The sequence below is a fragment of the Muntiacus reevesi genome, chromosome 19 (genome assembly GCF_963930625.1).
Source record: "Muntiacus reevesi chromosome 19, mMunRee1.1, whole genome shotgun sequence".
NCBI lineage: Eukaryota > Metazoa > Chordata > Mammalia > Artiodactyla > Cervidae > Muntiacus > Muntiacus reevesi.
In genome coordinates, this window is record NC_089267.1 from 10,776,835 (window position 1) to 10,793,793 (window position 16,959).

At 37.1% G+C, this 16,959-nt stretch overlaps 1 protein-coding gene across 41 annotated transcripts in view; it reads left to right on the plus strand.

Moving 5' to 3' along the window:
• The window catches only part of RIMS1 (regulating synaptic membrane exocytosis 1), a 592,480-nt gene that overhangs the window by 426,286 nt on the left and 149,235 nt on the right, over positions 1-16,959 (plus strand). For 11 of the 41 annotated variants that reach the window (XM_065911752.1, XM_065911776.1, XM_065911758.1 and 8 more), the window contains exons 6-13: positions 352-482; positions 1,448-1,619; positions 1,741-1,894; positions 3,034-3,105; positions 6,470-6,623; positions 7,696-7,821; positions 9,427-9,489; positions 14,134-14,223. In XM_065911752.1, the coding sequence (XP_065767824.1) occupies positions 352-482; positions 1,448-1,619; positions 1,741-1,894; positions 3,034-3,105; positions 6,470-6,623; positions 7,696-7,821; positions 9,427-9,489; positions 14,134-14,223 (962 nt within the window). Of the gene's footprint in view, positions 1-351; positions 483-1,447; positions 1,620-1,740; positions 1,895-3,033; positions 3,106-6,466; positions 6,624-7,695; positions 7,822-9,426; positions 9,490-12,886; positions 12,965-13,576; positions 13,670-14,133; positions 14,224-16,959 lie in introns of all 41 variants that reach the window. The other 30 variants (XM_065911751.1, XM_065911745.1, XM_065911774.1 and 27 more) reach the window with 11 other exon arrangements.

The window sequence follows — 16,959 nt, forward strand, 5'->3', positions numbered from 1 at the left end:
TTACCATTATTTTTATTTCATCACACGGTATAAGAGAGTATATAGCAACACTGGCAGGCCTGCCTGTTGCAAGTCATGTTTAAAATGCGTGAAGAGGAAAGTCAAGTTCTAAAGCGGTTATGCTTTCACGTCGGTATTTGCTGAAAAATATCTATTTTTTTGTATTCAGTTGTATTCTGAATTCATTATGAATTCAAATGAATTCATACAGAATTCTGTATTCTGTATTCATTTGATTCAGTTGTATTTTGCAACTTGAAATGGCCTTCAAAAATAATTTTAGTACTTTTTATGAAAATTTAATACCTTGTGCTTTTTATAAATGCTAATTTCTCTGTCCCTTGCGCTTAGGTGAAGCTGTGGTATGACAAGGTGGGCCACCAACTGATTGTCAATGTCCTGCAAGCTACAGACCTACCCCCTAGAGTAGATGGGCGTCCCAGGAATCCCTATGTAAAAATGTATTTTCTTCCAGATAGAAGGTATGAAATAAAATTTTTTAAATATGCAAAAATCTTTATAGAAAAAGTAGAATTTCTTCTCCTGGGATATAGTTTCATTTAGTTTTTAAAGTTTTATTGAGGTGTGATTGATATACCAAAATTTCCACATACTTACTTATATATATTTTGATGAGTTTGCACATATGTGTACACCTTGATATAATTTTAAAATATAATAGGTACTTCTCTATGGGGAAATAAGCTATATATCGTCCCTAAAAAATTCCCTCAAGCCTTATATTTCTTTAAAATAACCTGCCAATTTAAAATTTTTTCATTACCTTGTTTCTACATCTATTAGTCTTTTTTTTTTCATTTATTTTTATTAGTTGGAGGCTAATTATTTTATACTATTGTAGTGGGTTTTGTCATACATTGACATGAATCAGCCATGGAGTTACATGTATTCCCCTATTAATCTTTGACAGCTGCATCATTTAGCATGTACCCTTGTGTGTGCATGTCTATAGTAGTAACAATTGCTTATATCATAGTTAAAACTAGAATTTTATTAAACTCAACTGTCTTTTCTGACTTTTATATAAAAGGTATAAATTACAGACAGTAAAAATATTCCAAGACCAGTATTGCATGTAGCTACAGTAGGTGGCAGCATATACTTACATTTGCTTTTTCTTTTCTTTTTTTCCATTTATTTTTATTAGTTGGAGGCTAATTACTTTACAATATTGTAGTGGTTTTTGCCATACATTGACATGAATCAGCCATGGATTTACATGTGTTCCCCATCCCGATCCCCCCTCCCACCTCCCTCCCCATCTCATCCCTCTGGGTCTTCCCAGTGCACCAGCCCTGAGCACTTGTCTCATGCATCCAACCTGGGCTGGTGATCTGTTTCACCCTCGATAGTATACTTGTTTCAGTGCTGTTCTCTCAAAACATCCCGTTTGCTTTTTCATTGAGAAAGCATATTTACTTTTCAGTGATAAAAGTAAAAGGAGAACCAAAACGGTAAAGAAAGTCCTAGAACCAAAGTGGAATCAGACTTTTGTCTATTCGCACGTGCATCGTAGAGATTTTAGAGAACGGATGTTGGAAATAACCGTGTGGGACCAGCCCAGGGTGCAGGAAGAGGAGAGTGAGTTCCTTGGAGAGGTGAGTATGTGGTCAAGACCCGAGTGAGATGCTTCGTGCAGCTTCTGCAGCGGGCATTATAGTGGCAGCTTCCTTCTGCTTTGCGAAAGGCCTTGATCTGACCTGAGGACTGTCCTTTCAGATCCTCATAGAGTTGGAAACAGCACTTCTAGACGATGAGCCACATTGGTATAAACTTCAGACTCATGACGAATCTTCACTACCTCTGCCTCAGCCATCGCCCTTCATGCCGCGGCGACACACCCATGGTGAAAGTGCCAGCAAGAAGCTGCAAAGTAGGTTGACGCTCTTCTCAGTTGCCAGGAGCAACTGTGTTGTTAGCTCTGAATTCCATATTGACGTTCAGGGTATTTTTTCAAATGTTCATTAGAGATTATTGAAAAATTAGTCATCTATATAAAGAAGCCTGGCAGGACCGCTTTCTCCATTTTCCCAATGAAAGTAATACATACAATGTAGTGGAGTCATTCCAGAGGTGAAAGTTTAGAACCTGTGAATTATAATCCTTTATGCTGATGGAGTTGTTCATTGGCTGACCGAGGGGGCAGTTATTGCCTTAATTGAGGGGCTGCTGTGTAGAATATCTTAATAACCATATAATTCCTGGATATTTTAGTATTATTTGTAAGAAACATTTTCTCAAAAGCATTGTAAAATCTGTTTGCTTTTACTCATCTGATGATTGGAGGGAAAAAATGTACTTTTTCTGTACTTATTTACTAATTTTTGAATTATAACTAAATCTCCTATTGGACAAATGAAACTTAGAAGCCTCATTTTGGTAACCTGGAATCAATGTTCAAATAATTGTTCAAATGTTCATATAATTAAACATGTCATGTTAGTGCTTCTCTGATGACTTATTTCCTCAAATTAAATCTTTAATGCAGTATAATGGCTAATTTTGAAGGCTAAACATAAACATTTATAAAGGGACCTGATACCCTTTCAGTAACATGAGTTCCATAGAGTCCCAGCCAAGAAAGGTCTCTCTGACCCTTTCCACTCAGCCCCATCCTGCCAGCACTGTGCAGAACGGTGTATAAGTGGGTAGAAAACAGTATACACTTTGCTATAGACCTTAATTAAAGAATAATTTGAAAAGTCAAAATACTGTTCTATGAAATCTTCTCTCTTCTGTGTGTCTTCAGTGATTATAAGGATACTGAGAACATGGTATTCTTGGAGAACAAGTATTTGAAAACCAACTGCACATGAACTTTGCAGAATATATATGTACAAGAAAATCACTTTTTTGCACCCTGAGATATTGAAGTCGATATACTTCATTCACTAAAAATAAAGTGTTCAGTAGCAATGTAACTAGCCTTTAAAGAGAAATCTGTGACCGTGTCCTCAACATTTCCTGACCCGAGCCGACGCAGAGGTGTCTGTTTGCCTTCCTGTCGCGCAGGGTCCCAGCGAATCAGTGACAGTGACATGTCAGACTATGAGGTTGATGATGCGATCGGAGTGGTCCCTCCAGGTGCGTGGGGGGCGTGGCGGGGTCCTTCGCTTCTGTGCTTGCTGTCCTGCGAGCTTCCCGACTTCCCTGGGCCCCAGGCCGCAGATCTACAGCACAGAGAAGTCTGAATGATACTATTCCATGGTGACTTGTGTTCCAGATTATTAAGAAAGTGTGAAATGGACTAGTAACTATTCGTTAACATCCCCCTTTAAATTAAATTAGGTAGGTTCTCCTTTAGAAGCATGGCTCGTGAGGTTAAAACGGTCAATTCAAAATGTTCTGAGCAGAAGTGAAAATATGAATTCTGAAAAGAGATAGTTAATTTTTAAATAAAAATCCCATTCTCCTATATTTAATATTGTATCTCTGTGACTTTCCTTCCTGTGTTTCTGGAAGTAATGTAGCCGCCCATGGAATATACCGAGAAATGTGCATGGCAGGGTTTAAATTGCATGTGGCATGGCTTAACGTCAATGCTTTTGTGATGCGCTGATTATACGTAGAATGATTATGCCTAGAATGTGTATGTATGTTTTACAAAAAGGAAATGCTTTAGAAAAGTTTACTATTTGTTTTAAGTCAATGTCTTTTGTCACTGTGTAAATTAGTAAAATCTTTGTGATACTTTGCAATTCAAGTCTGTTTCTCACTTGACTCTAGTCAGAAAGTGAGTAAAACCAATTAGTAAAGACATTTTCTTGGCAGTAACCCTGTTCCTTTTATTTGCTAATGAAAAGTAGGGAGATATTCAATTAAAGAGAACTTGTTAGGCTATTAAGAACATTTTCTTAGGACGATATTGACATCTGCCCCCTTAATTTACATAATTCCTCAGACAGGGATGCACCTAATTTGAAGGCAGTGATTTTGGTAAATGGCTATAGATAGATGCCACACTAGTGACTGAGTTTACAATTTAGAGATTTTTTTCTACGACTTCATTAAAACTGGGAGAATATTATGGAGAGTTCCCTAAAATTAGGCTTCATTTGCTCCCTATAATTCAGAGAAAATACAGTCTATGATCACTGTATGAAGTGGCAGATATCCTTAACAACAATAAATCTGGTTCTGTGCATATCTGTATACTTCGATTACCGCTTGATATCAGACCATCAGGGAGTTTTAAATAATAGTGGATAATTGTGGATTACAGTTCATGTTTTATTTCTGAGTTTGTTGGTTTCTAAAAGGATTAGTGTAATTAGACACACTCTACATGGAAACTTCCACACAGAATTCAATAGAATATTTTTTATGAAATTGAAAGGGAGAAGATAGTTGTAAATGGTACCCCTTGGCATATTTAATAGAACTCAGATGATACCTCAGAGGAATGGGATCTTGTTATCAAATCTTGCTAACAAAAAGTTTGCCTGCTAATTATCTTAATGCTGTGACTTCCAGCTTATCTAAATAGAATTTACTTCTGTGGGTCGTTCTCTAATTTTATTCACCTAAATCTTCATACTTTTATGATGAAGGCAGGATAGCAAATGAAGGGCTAATATAATAAATATTACATGTGTATTTAGTTGATCTCTTTCTAGGCTTAATATTACAATTTCCTGAACAAGGAAACTCTACATGAAATTAAAAGTAATATATGAATTGCTATTGTTTTTGTTATAAAATGAAAGTATATGAAATTGTAAATTAATAGCACTTATGTTTATAATTATTTGGTTGTTTACTGATATTTTTGTGGTTGTTTAGTCACTAAGTCATGTCCAACTCTTTTGTGACCCCATGGACTATAGCCTGCCTGGCTCCTATGTCCATGGGATTCTCCAGGCAAGAATACTGGAGTGTGTTAACGTTTCCTTCTCCAGGGGATCTTCCCGACTCAGGGGTTGAACCTGAGTCTCCTGCATTGACAGGTGGTTCTTTACCACTATGTAAATACTATTTTTTTGCATGAATACTAAATGAAAATGATTTTACACCACTACTGTTTACATTTCAAGCATTCCCACCATTCCCCATCTCCAAAATAAGAACACCAAAAGCTACCAAGTTTACTGTTGTTTTCACATTATAGTGCTTCTAAACTTTTAAATGTAAACAAACATTCTTAATTTACAAATTTTCAGAGTAATGGTACAAATTTAGCTTTCTCCTTGGAATGGAAAACTTGCTTGGAAGTTAATTTTGTTTTTTTTTCCTTTCAAGTTCATCTTGTAGCACCAGCTGCTAGATGTTTTTAGAGAGTGACAAAATGACTGAACTTCATTGGTGTCAGTATTGTCATATCAGCCTTTATGAAATGTTTCAAGGCCTTCCTTATATGCTAAACAAGGACAAAAGATTATACAATCACAACAGATAAACTGTTGGGAAATTTTAGTCTGCCTTTAAAAATGATGTGGGAGTTATCAAGTAAATAGATGAACATTGGTCAGGCTGCCCAGTTAAATTTAATGTTTCCATAGTTTGTGTACATTTTATGTAGTTATAAATATAGTTATTTTTCCTTTGGCCACATAATTTTTTGTTTTTCTTGCAACAATAGTAACAATGACCCTTGTGAAAAATACTTAAACTGTTACTATGTAGTTGAGATTGCTGTTTAATCTTTAACTAAATCAGAGATCATAAAAACCTTTTTGTTTCACGGGAGCATGACCATTAAAATTTATTTTTAATTTGAACAAACTATTAACCTAGTTTTTTTAGTTTAATAGCACATTTGTGGAATAGTTTCATATGTCTGGGGTAGATTTGATTATTATTTCTTTAGGAGGTTTAATTTGTTCTGCATTATTTCCATAGTCATTCCCACCCATACCATATTTTCATTTGAAAATTACAGTATTATCTGTGGTTCACAAAATTCACAATCAGTATTTGTAATAGTGAAGACCTGCTACTCTTCTTTGATAATTAAAATTGGTACGATATTGATTTTATTTTCTTATTATCAAAGCCATCTGAAACCCAAATAACATATATTGTCATTTGGAAGAAAAAAATCAAAAACGACAATCTAAAAAGGCACCAAATTTCTAAGCATTGACTTGTATGTGAATTACAGTTCATTGTCAAGTCCTTGATTTGTATTGCTGAAAAAAAAATCACTAATTCATTCTTTAAGCCAGTATCCCAACTCATCATGATTTTTGAGACATCGTCTGTCGTATTCATGTCAGTGTCTCCATGGTAACCTTTGAGTTGAGCCAGACTCTACTCGGTCCTCATGCATGCGTATTCTACACTCCACGCGTGTACTTAGTAGTTTTGAAGATAAGCCTGATAATACTGATTGCATGGCACTTATCTCCGTAGGTCAGTGGCTGCTTTGGGTATAATTTGACGTCGCCACATTAGCATTGACAATATGGAAGAATATTGACTTGCTCTTCGTGTGTACTCTCACCAGTAGGTTATAGGTCTAGCGCTCGAGAAAGCAAACCTTCAACATTAACCGTGCCAGAGCAGCAGAGAACAGCTCATCACCGCTCACGGTCGGTGTCTCCTCATCGCGGCGATGATCAGGGGAGGCCACGGTCACGTTTACCAAATGTGCCATTACAGAGGTAGGCTTCGAGAAGGGCCTTGCATCCTTGATGGGACTTTTTTTATGTTATGTGCCTGCATGCTCAGTCCTGGCCGACTTGAGGCCCCATGGACTGTCGTCCTCCAGGCTCCTTTGCCCATGGGATTTCCCAGGCAAGAAGATTGGAGTGAGTTGCCATTTCCTCCTGCAGGGATCTTCCTGACCCAGGGATTTGAACCCACATCTCCTGCGCCTCCTACATTGGCAGGCAGATTCTTTACCACTGAACCACCTGGGAAGCCCTGACAGCACATTTTTATTATAATAACATGCAAACTGCTAGGAGACTCTAAGGGAAATGAAAAGAATGGTTTGGTCAATCAGTTGTTTTTCAGAACCCTTTGTAGGCAAAATGCTGTCCTATTCATGACCCAACCTGGGCAACATTCTTTTCTCCAATCTCAAGACATCTCCCAGGGCGTGGAAGAAGTTAATGTCACAAGCATGGGTTTTGAATAACTGTATTGTATTCTATTTGCTAGTTTGTTTGTTTGTTTGTTTTTCTCCTTTTGGGAGAAACTATAGGATAATAAATTAGCTTAGGCAGAGAAGTAGTAGAGACAATAAGGTTAAAAGTCAGAATATATTTTTAAGAAATTTGGTGCTGTCTCTTTGAAGCACTGTAAATGTTTGTAAAAGCATATAAACCATAAGGAATGTCCTTCTGTATTTTACCTAACCCTGAAATGCAGTTCTGAAATTTTATTTAAGTATGCAGATGAAAACTGTGGTCCTTTATTGATAGTAGTTCAAAAGGAGATTGGGGAAATACAGCATAGGCAAAGCAACAACAGACAACCAGTTCAGTTCAGTTCAGTCGCTCAGTTGTGTCCGACTCTTTGCGACCCCATGAATTGCAGCACGCCAGGCCTCCCTGTCCATCACCAACAGACAATAAATACCTTTAAAACAGGCATTTGGGGATATGGCCAGAGGTTTACAAGCCATGTCAGTTGTTTGCCAATTACTGTCAGTTCTTTCCTGTCAGTCTCTCAGACTGCTTGGGACAAATGTTACAGTTTGATACATGTAAATCTTTGTAATCATTTTAGGAGTTTAGATGAAATTCATCCAACAAGAAGATCACGTTCTCCAACCAGACACCGTGATGCCTCCCGAAGCCCAATTGATCAGAGAATCAGAGATGTGGATAGTCAGTGTTTATCAGAACAAGACAGGTATTTTTTCACATTATGATCTCAACATGATACATTTTCTTTGCCGTGTTTTCATATGTGATAGATATCTTAGCAGAGCACAAGAGACAGTGAAAGAATTCCATCTTTCAAAACTGAACTTCTCCCAAGGAATGACTTTTGAGATATTCTAACAGAAATGGATCTCTAGGAAATATTTGACTAATAGTGTATTGTCATAAAATGTGCACTATTTTACAAAATCAGAATTTATGTTTAGCCAGTTTTAAATATACAGCTTGTTGTTGACTTACTTAAGTTACAGAAGGGAGACTATATAAGCTACTTTTAAATATTTTATTTTTTGTGTATTGCAGTCTTAGAAATATTATTTGTATAATTGTGAAATTATGTTTTTTCTGTAATAAAAAGGACAGCTCATCTGAAAGACTGTTACTTTCACAGTATCTGTGAGAACTTCAATAGTGATATTTTTTTAGTACACCTACTTTTCATAAAATGTAGTAACCTAAAATGTCTATAAAGTACAAAATGTTGAAATGGACTCTTTCTTCTATGGATGTGTATGTAAACTTAGTTCTGCATTTCTTTATGAACAAGGTACTTGTTCTGCATTTCTACAGACCTGCTTCTCTGGCCCACCCTCTTCATATAGGATGTGCTTGACCACAAGCTCAGGGTCTGACTTAGTGGTTAGAATCCCCAGCTGGTTGGATAGTGTCTTCTGGCTTTTTGAAGTGCAGAGGTTTTTAGGGAGTGGTAGGAAGGGAGAGTGGTACTCGGTGGCTAATTTTTTGCTGTGTAATCAAGGACACAGAACTCACAGATAGCCTTTTAGCTCTGTGATTGTCACCTTGCCATAGAGGGAGTGGGGCCACGACCGTCAGGATGGGGTGATGGAACTTTCTGGGACTTAACACTGCTCTCCAGAGTAGGGTTCTTGGCTACTCAGGGTGGAATGAGGTCAGTTGAGGGTCTCTTTGTTGACAGTCACCAGGGCCACCATGAACTTATGTGAAGGAGGGGATAAAAAAGGACTTCCAGACCAGGGCATTCAAGAGTGAAATTAATTTGAGTGTAGGAAAAGTATCAACTTGAAGATAAACAGTCCTAATCAAGTATGTTCCTAGTCTGAAAAATGAGAAACAGAAAGTGAGATGTTGCATTTTAGTGGCTGTAAAAGCAGAGAAAACCATCACGCTTTGAGTTGCTAAAAAGAAATGAAAGGATCTAGGGCTCCCATTAGAAGCAGAAAAGCCAGATTTATAGGGCTTTTAAAAGCTTATTAAAATAACCAAATGTCTAGAATTGGAAATAGATTTCTGTGTCTTACATGGGAAGGGATCCATTTAAGTTTTTTCCTGATACTCTTATGAAATCATTTTGAAACAGAATAGCAAATCAGCAACAGCTAGGACTTTGACCATCATGTTTGCACTTTATTGTTTAAATTTTTGAAACTACTGTCATGTTTATTTTTGTTTGAACTCTGAAGCAAATATGCTAGTGCAGACAATCTGGTTTCTTCCCTTTTCCTGTTGTCATCGGCATACCATTGGCACAACCCATGTCATCTAACGCCTCATGACCTATCTGTTTCACTCACCACCCATCCTGTCTGTGCAGCGAGCTTCTCATGCTTCCCAGAGCAAAACGAGGACGGAGCGCAGAATGCCTGCACACCACCAGGTAAACGCAGGGGTTTGGTGCAGCGACTGTGTGCGATGACTCCCCACTCTACTCTGCTTGCATCTCCCCTCAGCGGTATGATTACAAATACGTGCAGTTAATTTACCCAGTATTCAAAATTGGTTTTGTCTCATATGGAAGTTGTGGAAAAGGTTCCAATATATTTGAATTCTGATCCAGGCAGACTGCTTTTCTGTTTGTACATTCAAAATCCAGAGGTTAATGAGCCTCTCTGCAAAACTGTTTATACATTCCCAAAACCAAGGAACCGATTTCTGCAATTAAAATTCTATCACCTCGCTGTGAGGGGTCCCCAGGCCTGCCACATACACCCATCAAGTCACAAAAGTCTGATCTTCTGTGCGTGGCAGTGTTACTGTTTGCATCATTATAAATTTGCTTTGTTTTAGCCTTTTTTTTTTTTTATAAATTTTTTGTCTGTTTCATATTCTATTGTTGTTTTCTTTGTTTGATTTTAATAAAATCTTGACCGTTTTCATTTTTAATAGCTGAGCTTCAGTTCCTGTCTTGATAAAGAGTGAGGATATTTGACATGTAAACTTCCAAACCCTCCAACCCTTCATGCCCCCACCAGTTCAGAAGTGCTCCAACACAAACATTCTCATGAAGCACATAAGAGTAGAAGGCTTTTTAAAGATGAGAACGAAAGGGGGCATAATACTGTCCTCTAAGTTGGAACCTAGTCTTTATTTTCATCGTGTTACATCTCTTAGATCTCATATCCCAGATAAATTGTCTTACAGATTACTCACAAGCTAATCTGTGCATATTTATTGTCAGTATGGAGTTAATAGAAGGGCAAGAAGTAATAATTCAGTAAAGTAAACAAACCGACACACAGACAAACTCTTTCAAATATTGTGGCTGGTAAAGAGTAAGTAGGAAAGAGAATGAAGGAGCTGTACCTGGAAATCCCGCCGGCGCGCACGCAGATTTATTGTGTCTTTGAAGACATGGGCTTCTGCTGAGCTGGTGAACATGGTCACTCCCATGACCACGGTCAGCACACTAGCTTACCACGACTACGTGCTTAACACACATAAGCCCTAACGTTGTACACGTATAAAACTTGCCTCGAAATAAAGACGGCTTCGTGTGCAATGCCACAGGGAAAAGTGAGGAATGTCAGTTCTGCTTCCAAACTGGAGAAATCATGTAAAATCATAACTGTTATAAAAATCAACTGCAATTCTTTATAATGCTGAAGTTTCCAGCCTTACTATTAGCTGTCCTGACAAACAGTTTAATAGGAATGATTTCTTTACCTTTTCAGAAAGTTTTTTCATATTCCTGTTGACATGACTCCAACCATAAAACAAAAGCAAAAAACAGCCTTCATGTTTATTAGGCACCAAAGTGTGGGTATTTTTAACACTCTTACACCAATAATATATATAGAATTAGTAAATATATTGTTTTTCTTTCCCTTATATTTCATTTCTCAAGGTAAAATACCATAATATGCACAATAAAATAAACTAGTAGTTTATTTTGTTAAATTATATCATCAAGATACAGCCTGTCATATTCACTTATGAGTTTTAAGAATAAAACCTGTGGATTTACACAGGTTTCAGTAAACACAGAAAATAACATTCATTGACTACAAAGAACTAGGCTAATTAATTAATGTATTTTTTCTCATTATCTTGACAAAGTTGTATCACATTAATATTATTGCCTTCATTTCCCAGTTGAGGAAAGAGGCTAAGAAAGTTTTGTTTGATATGTAACTTAGCAAGGATTCAAAATCAGCTCCATTGGAAGTTTTCCACTAAACTAGTTTTTATTTTTTCCCCATAAATTTGACAAGGAGTTAGTCTTGCACAGAGTTCAACCTGTTTAAGAGTTTGCAAGTCAAACATACTTTGAAAACTTTGCAAATTAAAATTAGTGCCTAGATTTTATATGCAAAGCATACCAAAGTTGTGTGCTACAGATATCTGTCCCATATCGTTTGATTTATCCCTTCCTATTATTGTCATATCAAATAATCTTTTCATAGAGCATTTCCTGAGAAAGTCATGTGATACAGAAAATGCTGTGACTTCCTTACTGTGTCCTAGATCCTTTGTACCTGTTATTTCATTTAATGCTCATGGACAGCGTCCCCATTAAAGATTATTTCTCCCATGATACAGACGTAGAAAAAGGCTGTATGATTTGACTTGAATCACCCAGGTTCACAGTCAGTAAATGGCAAAGTCAACTGTACCTTCATTCTGTAAACTGTGTGCTATTTTTCATTGTTTCCATTCTCTTCTGACCCCAATTAGAGTGTACTCCTCCCCAAATCATTTTTTAAGCAATTCCTTAGAAAAGTTATATGACAACCTGTTTCCTAAGATAGTTGCCTTAGGTTTAGGAGTTGAGAAGAGGTTTCTATTGTTTGTGAGGTAGGCTGAATCATTTGCTTCAGTTTAAGTGGCCTTAATTGGTGCTTGAAGGTGATACTTTAGTACATTTTAAACAAACGTTTTAAGAGATTTCCCAATTCAACCATTAGTATAAACATGAATAAACTGGGGGAGGGGTTGTTTGGTATTTAATATGTCCTAAGCAAATGTTTAATCCATTATCAATTTATCCAACTTTAAGCCAAATGGGCAATATATTTTCATAATAGTTAAATTTGTAGAAATATTATTAAATTTAAATTATCAAAATATTAATTGACTGGGACTCATTTGTCCTATAGACAGCCAGAAACCCTCATAGGTTTTAAGTGAATTCAGATGAATTCACTTGTTTCTGCCATTTTTTCTGCCAAATCAGAATTAATATTCTGATTGCAGCTAATATCCATCTCACCCAGTTTCCAGTGATTGTTAGCTGTTGCTGGGTTTGTATCCAAAAGCTGATAAGTGGAAAGGACTCACCCTCATGTAGTCATCTGCTCATCTTCCCCCTTTACTGCCTGGTCAGTACCATGACCAGCCTTTTCCCCGAAATACTGGTTAGCATTTTCCTCCTTATTAGGATATTAACTTTTAGTCATATTAATTCCCACGTTTCATGAACTTTTTGGTTAGTGCTTTTAACCATGAGTTGTTACTTTTCCAAACAAATAGGTATAATATTAAATCAGGAGTTAAATAGTAAGTTTCATGCCTGTTACTAGATAGAGTATAGGTCACAGATCTTTTTCAAATTAAGGCTTTTGAACTATAGAGTATCTTAATAATGCACAGGGATGTTTGTAATTCCATCTTTAATAGTTCTATTCCTACCTTCAAATTATCAAGGTGGTCCTTCTGAGAAAAACAAAAGCTTGGTCTTTTTAGCTTTCTAGGACTCTTACTTATTTCATATTCTAATAAAACTCACTTCATATATATTTTTCTGTTTCCTGTGTGTCTCCATTGCCACGTTCCAGACATCTTGTTAGGCACTATAAAACATTACCGCCTAAGATGCCCTTATTAGAGAACTGTTCTCACTGGGATATTTACAGGTAAGAGTCATAACAGTGAGTCTCAGTTACAAACTAATCCCTAATCCCCAGCCTGCTAAAAATAGCAAGTTTACATTCTAATAAAACATTAGCGTTTCTTCTTAAAATTAATTATATACCCAGAAACACTAATGACTTCTAAAAATAACTTTAAGGGAGGGTCGGGGGAGGGTAAACTGGGAGACTGGGACTGACAAATAAAACACTATATAAACACCACTGTATTTAAAGTAGTAACTAATAAGGACCTGCTCTACAGCACAGGGAACTCTACTCAATACTCTGTAATAACCTATATGGGAGAAGAATCTAATAGAGAGTGAATATACATATATATATAATAAATATACATATAAAACTGATTCACTTTGCTGTCCAGCAGAAACGCAACAGTGTAGAAAAACTAATAAAAATTAATTGCAAATAAAAATAAGATGGTTTAAATTATAAAACTTATGCTAGCATACTTCTCTAAATGAAATCGACATACTCAAATGTCAGGTTTCTGGTCATTGTCATCTTTTTTCTTTTTTTTTGCTGTGTTACTTGTTGATTTTAATTATGAGAATTAATTTATTTTATTTCATTTTTGGATAATTTTACTTTGTGGAGCTCAATCCTGCCTGCACGTACCAAAACCAAAACCCTTCACCATGAATGCTTTCACTCGAGAGCACTGAGGGTTACTGATGAGATTCTGGTTGGGTAAGGACGTCTGGACGTCATCCCTCCCACCTCCCCTGTCCGGTGTTTTATCCAGAGTAGCTGAATTGTACGGTTTTCCTCCTCTGCTGTCCTTCATTTTGTTTTGGTGTGGCATCTGTCCTTGGTAACGGAGTGTTAGGCATTGCGTTTCAGTGCTTTCTGTATCCAGTTTTTTCATGAGTAGGTGTGACTTAGTCTTATTTTTTTTTTTTTTTTTTGTTTTCAGTCTGAGACCCTTTTAAAAATTATGCGAAGCAATTCAAGCATAATATTTGTTTAGTGTCACTTTCTAAACAAAATTGTGCATGGCCATCCTGTCGGTGCTCACCCCTTATGAACGCGGCGCAGTGACCCTGCAGTTTGTGTACAGGGGCAGGACTGGATGGTTTCCTTTCTAACTGGTCTTCCTCTTTCTGTTTTCTCTGTCTTCCTCCTCCACCCTGGATGCAATGCACTGGCACTAGTGACCTGCAGCCCTCCCTTGACAGGGCGAGGAGTGCTAGTACCAACTGCTTGAGACCAGATGCTAGTTTGCATTCACCAGAACGAGAAAGGTATACAGTAAAGACTTTCTTAATCTCCTATCATTTCGTACGGTCACCTCTTTTCCCCATCACTGTGTTTCGCGTCTCGGAGCCTCACAGGTTGTTCATCCATGTTCACATGCTGCCTGTCTGCCTCTCCCCTCCCTCCCGTCCAAGTCCATGCAGAGATATATGTGTACGTGGGGGAGCCCAGGGCGCCCATACACATATTTCCGTGCGTGTTGTTGCGAATGGCGTGATGTGATTTGTAACTGCTTCTGGCTGCTGCTTTTCCCTTTTGTTGCCCTTCTGTGGTTTTCTTTACGTCTACTCAGGGAGCCTTCAGTACGCTGATATGGTTATGGGGACAGGGAGTTATCTGAAGGAGAAAATCACATAGTAGATCTGCTGATAAATAGTTCCTGTAGGTTCAACAGCAATCTTCTATAAACTCAAAACAAGAATCTTATTCAGATAGAGTACTTACTTTGTACATCTACATTCACTCTTTTAAATCAACTTTCTCTTTGATATAGATCCTGTTTTTATTAAATTATGTTTTGACAACAAAATGTGGTATGTTTATCATAGATTTCCTGATGCTTACAAAAATAAAGTGAAAGAAAGAAAGTGAAGTCGCTCAGTCGTGTCCGACTCTTTGCGACCCCATGGACTGTAGCCTACCAGCTTCCTATACACACATACATAATTTTGCTTAACACTTTTAATTGATCAGTTAGTAAGTCTACAGTCGTGTCCGACTCTTTGCAACCCCATGGACTGTAGCCTACCAGGTTCCTATACACACATACATAATTTTGCTTAACACTTTTAATTGATCAGTTAGTAAGTCTGATTTTAAAAGTACTCAGTGATCATGTTTTAACCTGTCTTCTATGTGATCAGCTGATTTTCTGGTGGAATTTTCTATTCCAGTAAACTTGGTTATATTTGATAGTGTTCATTATAAATGCTATCTCTCTTCAATTAGAAGTCATTCACGAGAGATACTACCTCATCACAAATCCTGAAAAAAAGTGTTTCATTGTGCTAATGTAACCCACTTTTCCTCTTCTTTTGAGGCTATTTAAAGCTTTGCTTTAGCAATCTTTATAGTCTGATTCTATGCATTTATGAAACATTTACTTCTAGAATTGAATAATAGGTTCAGGTAGACACATTCATGTTCAGTGTCTTCATAAGATTATTCCAAAACAATCTGCTTTTTAATTTTGCATTATTTTGTATTGGCAACATTTATGTCAGAAAACAATGGAATCTAACTTACATCTTGTATTTTTTTTTTACATTTGTAAGAATAAATTTGTACATGAGTAAACAATACATTTTAGTTGAAATGACTATAGGCTCCACTAAAAGCACAATTGAAATTGTTTCACTATTCGCATTTGTTTTATATTACGCTTCCCCAAACAATTCCAAGAGTAGCAAGAAAAATATTTTATGTTATTTCCTTATATGTTTTGAAGTTAGTGTTAAATCAAGGGTAGAATGAATCAGTGGAACCTGCTGATGGCAAAACACCACCCGAACATCTTAAATATCATCCGTATTAGTTCTGTCTAATAGAAGTACGATTTGAGTCATAAGTATAATTTAAAATTTTCTGCTTGCCATCTTAAAGATGTGAAATTACTTTAATACTTTAGTATGTATGTGAACTGTTATCATTCTAACATATAATCAATTAAAACCCACTAGGGAGATATTCAGCTTTCCTTTTTCCACAGTGCTCTAAGGCCACTGCACTGGACAGTGAAATGCTATTCTGTTGTTGAATCCTGTCTAGCACATGCCCTCTTGTACTGAAGCTATAGAATTTACAAACCTATGTGTTGCTGAATTTAATCTCTCAGAAATACCCTTAGAACAGGCCAACCTGTAAGCAGATAATCTGGCCACAATTATTTTACAGGTCATAGTGAAGTCTGAGGGCACTCACTTGTGATATTTAATTTTGATAGAAGAAAATAAAATATGCTTGAAACTTATGTTCACTCTATGTATTTGAAAAAAAGAAAGAAATTTCCCCTTAAAATGAAAAAGGGGCAAGAATTCAGGAATCGGTATTACTAATGATCTTTAATTTATTGGGGCCAAGAAGAAGCTAAAATGAGAAGGGTTTTCATCAGAAAGGTTGCAGACATTATAGATGCATTTTCGTGTGGAAGGCGCTGCTCATGCACGCTCAGACCCCTGAACAGCTTCGAGACAGGACAGAACAGGGCCAGCAGAGGGGGCTTTGTGCTTTTTGGAAGATGCACTTGTCCATCCACAGATAGGACGTGAAGGCACTGGGGAGGATTCCAGGATTTTCCAGATTACGTAGCTCTTGTGATGGAGCAGAGAGCTGGTTAATGCCTGACAGGTACATAGTAGACCCAATGGTAGAGGAAAGTTGTTAGACATGTAAGTTCATTTTCTTGAGATAGTACCACGTTTCCACAGCTTTATCACCTGTTGAGGTTAAGCAGTTTGCTGACTCTAAACCATTTCGATGACCATTTCTATGGTGTTCTACCTACTTAGGAGGCTTTTCTGAAGTTTCCTCGCTAACCTTGGGAGCAGAGGAAGTTCTGTGTTAGTACAAAGTGTGAAATTGTTAAAGCTGAGTCAACACCCACCACCACACATCACTCATGAGTCCAAGATATAGGAGCAGCAGGCACAATTAGCATGTTCTTCTCCTGAACTACCCCAAAACCATCAGAACGACCTTGTCTTCCTTAGGAGAATGGTTTGGCC